Source organism: Austrofundulus limnaeus, unplaced genomic scaffold (genome assembly GCF_001266775.1).
Source record: "Austrofundulus limnaeus strain Quisiro unplaced genomic scaffold, Austrofundulus_limnaeus-1.0 Scaffold2692, whole genome shotgun sequence".
In the NCBI taxonomy this organism is placed as follows: Eukaryota; Metazoa; Chordata; class Actinopteri; order Cyprinodontiformes; family Rivulidae; genus Austrofundulus; species Austrofundulus limnaeus.
This window is the reverse complement of record NW_013955094.1, coordinates 5,033-12,196: the sequence shown is the minus strand read 5'-3', so window position 1 is coordinate 12,196 and position 7,164 is coordinate 5,033. Positions and strand designations below refer to the sequence as shown.

At 39.3% G+C, this 7,164-nt stretch overlaps 1 protein-coding gene across 1 annotated transcript in view; it reads left to right on the top strand.

Moving 5' to 3' along the window:
• Nucleotides 1–440: 440 nt before the first annotated feature.
• LOC106511335 (obscurin-like protein 1) overlaps nucleotides 441–7,164 on the top strand; it is a gene marked incomplete at its 3' end in the record, with an annotated part of 11,567 nt that continues 4,843 nt past the window's right edge. The window contains 2 exon segments of the mRNA XM_014000089.1: nucleotides 441–886; nucleotides 2,177–3,493. Coding sequence (XP_013855543.1) covers nucleotides 2,317–3,493 — 1,177 coding nt within the window.

Sequence of the window (7,164 nt, the reverse complement as noted above, 5' to 3'; positions counted from 1 at the left end):
TCTAGTTTTTCTTGTATTTAGTTCTCTAAATCTCTCCAAACTGTACTGAAAGGTTAACAAGCCTGGTCTAGAATGATTTATGTAACTAGTTTTCCGTTATAAGATTCTCAACTCCTTGGATTTACAGTAAATGGCTTTGAAATGTCAAGAAATTTTGACTTTCTATTGTTAGAAAATTCTCAAACAGCCTATATAAAACAACAATGCCCCCCTTGTTGATCACTGTTGAATATAAATCATGTCCTAATGTGATACAAATTTGACCTTATTTATGAGCCAGTGTGATTCGCACACAAATAACTCTAGCAGGTGGGATGTCCTTTACTTCTGAGGTCTTTTGAGCCGAGTGATCCAGTACAGACCCCTGCTATCTTTAGTGGGTCACAGACTGTGAATGGACCGTCTAACTTTATCTGGCCCTGTGTCATGAAAGCTGTTGGTATTTTTAGGGGGTGGCTTGCAGTGGCAGCAGCTGCGAAAGCATTTATTCACTCACCCCTTCTCTCGCTTCTACTCTTTAGCTGTTGGACAATGACAGAATCAGAGCTAAAGCATGCACCACGCGTTCAGAAAGAATGAACACAATCAAGGAAGGACACCTGCAACTGTGACTTGCCAATTGTGAAAGGGGGATTTTTTTTTTCTTTCTTGTGAAGAAGCACAAGAGATCCAAAGGTACGCTGAATAGGAACCGTAATCTGTAAGCCACAAACCAAGAAGAAGACAAGGAATGTTACAACAAAGCAACAAGTTTCCATATCAAGAAAGTATCGAAGAGGAATTGAATGTCAGCTGAAACAACTAATACATGCCTGATTGCTTAAAGAATGTAAATTTGGAGTCAAATTGATAGTAATGCTTTACAGAAAGTGACTTTCAGAGAAAGGTAAGTTTTATTTGCCTATGTTCTTTTAAAGTTTGAGAAAAAAATTCAGTTTTCTGCTAAAAATATTAGAAACGGTCTAGTATTCAGTTTTCTTTTTTGTACTTTGACACATGGTCTCCAGCGTCAGGCTAATTTAAAAATACCCTCTTCAATGAGTTACAGCACCAGCTGTAAGATAACCATAGTTGTTGTGTGTTTGCTTAAAATCCCTTTAGCTAAACTGCAAAATATCATACTAACACTGTTACTGGTCAGTGTGCCTTTTGGTCATTGGATTTTCCTTTTAGAAATGGGTATTTAAAAAAAAGGAACAAGTGACTATTTGATTTTTGTTTTAAAATACAGAAATTAAAATCAAAATACAAAGTATTTCCCTTTCTTAGTGTCAAAAGGGGATGAGGAAAATGTTAAAAATCATTTCATTATCTGTTTCGGATGACAAAAAGAAAATTACTTTGAAAAAGTTCATATTATCAACAGGTTGTGCCAAATTACTGTATACCTAAAATAATCTGCTCCCCCACCAGAAGTGGCGCTCACAATATGAAATTATTCAATGAACATCCCATTACAAATAAAAAGCATCAACAATGACTTTGGTATCGAGTATATTTGCCAAGTATTTACTTGGTATCAGATCAATATCAAACTTGTAGTATCGCCAACAACGTCGCTGATGGGAATTGACAGAAAAGAACAGATTTTGTCAAAACGATGAGTAAAAAAAAATACCCTTTCTGCTCACAGAACAACCGTGCAACACACTAATGAAATGAAATTTGTCTTCTTAAGCTTTTTAATGATAGAAATGGAGGTAATAAATCAATAAAAGAGGTTTATTTGTCAAAAAAGTAAGAAAACACACAAACCACCTTTGTAAAGCCATTGGTCAAAGAGTGACAATCATACAACTCATTTATGAACATACTGTACATGTCTGTGTTTCAGCCTTTTTTTTTGACAGAAATTAGTATTTTATTATGCAGAACTGCCAGCTAAGTGCCCCTTCCGGTGGGAGAACTGATTATTTTTGGGACACAGTGAACGCCCATTTCTAAAAGGAAAATCCATTGACCAAAAGATACATGGACTGTTCCCAATGTGCTAACTTTAACTTTGTCTTTGGCATCTGAAACATTATGTTTTATGTCAGATTTGAGTCATTTGTTTCCTGCGAATAGTAAATCACATTTGATTGGAAATGTGTGAATTTCTTGCATCTCTTACTGGAAATTTAAGCAAGAACATAATTTTCCTTCTAACATGTTTACTATCATTTTTGTTGTTTAGATTGTCAAGGTAAAGCGTCCAGACTTCACCTACAAACTGCAGTCATTTCAGTCACGATCAAAAGCTAACTTTACAAACCATAAACCAAAAAAACCATTAAAAACTCTAATTTAGTCATTAAGGCCAAAGGAGGAATTGCTATGGATATTCTGGGTGGTGCGCCTCGTGTTTTGGGCTACCCTCGGCCTGTAGTGGCACAGTGTGGGACAGATGCAACGCTGAGGTGCCAAATTGGTGGAGACCCTCGTCTGGATGTAATCTGGGAACGTAAAAATGTCCAGATTTTGTCTGAGGGGCGACACAAGCTAACAGAGGAGGGAAAGACGTACATGTTGACCATTACGGGAGTGACCCAGCAAGACGCTGGCCAGTACATCTGCAAGGCTAGAAATAGCGTAGGTGAAACCTATGCAGCGGCCTCGCTCAAAGTGGAAGGAGAGCCCCTTGTGCAAAAGGAAGAGGTGATGCAATCGGGGGTCAATTGGGAAAAACAAGCAAAGAACGCAAATGAAGAAGCAGGTGGATATTTAAATGGTTACAGTACAGTAGTGAATGGTGTAAATGAAAAGGAAACAAATGAGAAGTGGAAGAATACGATGAATGAAAAGCTAGAAGAAGTTGATTTAACGACCAATGATAAACCTCGATTTCTCATCAAGCCTCTGTCTCTGCGTGTGGACCGAGGAGAGGACGCTGCCTTCTCGTGCAAGATCTGGGGCACGCCTTTGCCCCAGGTGACTTGGGAAAAAGACGGGAAAAAGCTGAACGACATCTTCGAGAGTTCACACTTCAGTGTAAGCAATCAAGACGGGGGATGGTTTCAGCTCAAGCTCTACAGGACGCGCACGCCAGACAAAGGCGTCTACACCTGCAAGGCTGTGAACTGTCATGGCGAGGCCTTGGCAGGAGCTGTCCTCCTCGTTGAGCCGGTTCCAGAGCGAGAAGAAAGTAAAATGTCTTCAAATGGCAACAACAGCAGCCAGAGGTCACCGAAGCACAGAGGTGGGAGGCTCAGTTTGTCGAGGCTCACAGAGGAACCGCCTGTCAACGCAACCAAGGCAAAAAAATTTGCAGTAACAGAGGGGAAACACGCCAAGTTTCGATGCTTTGTGACGGGCAAGCCAAAACCGGAGATCATCTGGAAGAAAGATGGGATTCCCCTGGAGCCGGGCAGACGCCATCTGATCTTTGAGGACAGAGAAGGTTATTACACACTGAAGGTCCTGTACTGTAAGGTGCAGGACACAGGGTTGTATGTGTGTGCTGCATCAAATGCTCTTGGAAACACCCTTAGTGCCGTTCATCTGTCAGTGAAAGGTAAGCAATACGATCTAGTTTCTATTCAAAACTACTTGCTGAAATCCTAACAAACGCGATGTCTTGTAATGTTGATTATTGATTTAAATGCCATTAAACAGATAACAATCAACCTTAATATACACTGCCTGGCCAAAACATGTCACCACCAAAAGTGCTGTTCAATCAGAGCTGATCAAATAATTATCTGACAGGCTTGTTCATTTCAGTGTTTATATCTGAACCTGCCGATGACTCGATGCTCGGGTGAAACATTTTATTTTTAGAACAAAGTGCGTTGATTATAAAGTATCAAACTTTAAGAATGATACGAGCTCCTGAACGAAGAAAGACATTACAATACGTTCTGTGGACTCTCAATCAACCAGGACATGAAAAATTAAAGGGGCAATATCATTTAAAATCAACTTTTTTGAGTTTTATATCATGTTTTAATGTTATACTCTCATAAAAAACATGCCCAAAGCCTTGCTCTGACTCATTCATGCATGTTTGAGAAATCCTGCAGYGTTTTTAGGAAGCCATGCTGAGGAGCAAAATGACAGAAGGAGACCAGAAACACCTTTTGGTACCAGAAACGCCCCTGGGACGTGTCTTTAAGCTGAACTTCCTCATGGCAGAGCACCCCCTTCTCCCCTCCCCACACACCCCGCCCATGACTCCTGCAGGCTCTCGGGTGAAACTGAAAGTGAAACTTAAACTGTCTGCGGAGCTCTCAACATTACTTCTCACTCAGTGAAGCTCTTTTCAGATTGAAAAAAACCTTTGAGGAAATATATTTTCAGATGCCAAGTAAACTGCATCAAGGCAGCCCTTCTCCCCTCCCCACACACCCCGCCCATGACTCCTGCAGGCTCTCGGGTGAAAGTGAAAGTGAAACTTAAACTGTCTGCKGAGCTCTCAACATTACTTCTAACTCAGTGAAGCTCTTTTCAGATTAAAAATACCTTTGAGGAAATATATTTTCAGATGCCAAGTAAACTACATCATGGCNTTTTAGAAGAGGAAGTGATGAGAAGATAAGTTTATTTTCTATTTAAACATAAAAACAGCATTTTAATAACAACTAAAGGTGACATAGATACTTTATTATGGTATAGTGTTTAAATATATGCCTGAGAAACACATAATATTGACCCTTTAACCATAAAAAAAAATCCCGAAGATACTAGATTTCTGTTCTGTAGCTAAAGACGTGTGGAGTTATATAATTTAAACAGCATGACTCCAAGTTAGTGTCTTTATTGAGCCTTCTCCCCCCTCACCTATAACAAAAAATAAATAAAATAAAAGAATAAAATATCTGAAACTCACCCTAAACTGAAAACGTTTTCTTTCCTTTTTTTTCTGTGGATGTTTTAATCTCCAAAATAAAGGCTATAGCCTGGTTAACTCCAAATGTTGTGGTGGCGATGTCCAGCAACTGAAAAGTTATGATCCAGCTCCTCGGTTCTGGAGCAGTATGTTCTCGATCCACGTTCATTCAAAAACAGAACTCAAAAGCATTAAGAACTGATTAAGTAGCCATGTATTTCTTTCAAACCTGCAGCTTATTGGACGCAAATCCATTGCAAAGGTGTGTTAACAGCCCGAGAACAGCCAAACAAAGCCAGCAAGTTAATCAGCTCTGCAGTTCCCCACCCCGAAACACAAACAGCCTGTCAGCTCTTTTTACTCTTTTAACTTTTTACTCTTTTTACTCTGAAAACAGGCTGAATTCAAACACAAAGTTTATCATTTTAAAACATCCAAAACTGCTATTTAAAGCACAGGGTGGACTCTTCGTAAAAAAATAATAAAAAAATAAAAAATAAAAAAACGAGAATCACTATTTTCTCAGAAAATTGTGGCTTTCCTTTTTTCCCAGTTTGTGCATCAGCGGCTCGTTCCTACTTTTGCCGTGGCGCGTCACATATGTCACACAATCTGTTAGCGCTCAGATCATGTGACAGAAATGACTCATCTTCTACCACAAAAAAAAAATAATAAAATAAAATAATTTCTGACTTTCTGTAAAATTGTCAGAGTTGAAACTGTGTTGTGTTTACACAAGCTGCTAAGTGGTGGCTGCCATCTCGAGTTGGATTCACTCCAAAAGTTAATTAGTAGCAGGGTTTTGTAAAATTGGCAAAAAACATATTATCACAATGAATTGTGACATTTAGCAGGTAATGGTTAACATGACAATTATTAGATGACTATTGCACTTGCATGAGGCTGATTCTGTGGCTTCTGGACGTATTTTCTATCCCTCTTTTTGCGCTTATGTTGGTCTTTCAAGCAATGAAACAAGTTTAGGTTTAGGTTAGTTGTTCTGCGCTGTCTTCCACCTTTGGGCTCACATGCGTGCCTGGCAGTGATGGTGTGTTGCATACAAACATCTGTCATCATCACTTGACACTGATTGCAGTAATTGCAAAGTGGTAAATATTATTTCCTGACAGTTTTTCTGATTAATTATACACGATCTGATTCAGTAGATTTGATTACTTTATGAAAGTTTCAATAAAATACATCCTGGTTTAAGAGATATTTGGCTAACAGGCAGATAAATGAATACAGACAAAGGCTATTACAGGATTACATGCTTTTCATGGCTGCATGCAAACACTAGGTCATATTTGTGTAATTTTAGTAGTTTGTATTTGAAGTTTACATTCATGTCATTACCATTTATAGCAGATAATTATTTAATTCTAATCTTTTTTATATAATAGCCAGGTAATCATATGAGTCATGTGTTGCTTCTCATGATAAGATTTTAGAACCAGATAACTGCTTTTGCTGTGTTATTTGTGTCCATTTTATTTTGGGGTTTTGATGTTAGCTGTGTTCAGACCGGATGCGTTTAGCATGTCAAAAACACATCCAATGTCTCAAGTTGGACGCTTGTGCTCATCAAAATCGCTCTATGCTTGGGAGAAGCCTCTTGGTTGTTGTCATCTGCCTGTCTCTGTACAATGGCAGAAACTGAAATTGAGGGAGTGGCTTGGCTTTATTTACTGAGAGCAAAAGGATATCTTCATTGGGCGCCTCTAATTCAGGAGCCCGTCCTGTCGGAAAATGATCCACTATATCACATAGCAGAATCTCTTTGATTGGTTGATGCGGCGCGTCGAGCTGCAAAACTTCAGATTTTCCAACTCAAGCATCTGCCGCTTTGGATGCACTATACGTGCAGGGCTGGATTAACACTTGGCTGTACCCTGGGCAACAAAATTCAAGGGCCCCATCATCACGACCCCAGGATTACCAGGCTGGCAACATACAGCGTAAATTATTGCAATATATAGTAAATATACTCAATATTTCAGATTCTAAGTGTATTTTGATGTACAAATGCTCATAGAACTACAAATACACTACTATGTCCTCTTATCAATGACACTCCGTCACATGATGCTATAAAAACAAAACACATCAGTATAATCTGGTAAACATGACCCACTACATTGAGATCAGGGAAGTGTCCTACATTTACACAAAAGCAACACTTGACATTACACAACCCTCTCAGTCACCTGACCCACCTCATGCTGACTGACCAATGAGGAGAAGATCTCAACTCACCTTCACAGTGACAGGCAGCCTCTCTGTGCAGCACAAGAGCTCCAGCAGACAGTTTCACAACAGCAGCAGAAAACCAGATATTTTGCTGGTGCCTTCAGTCA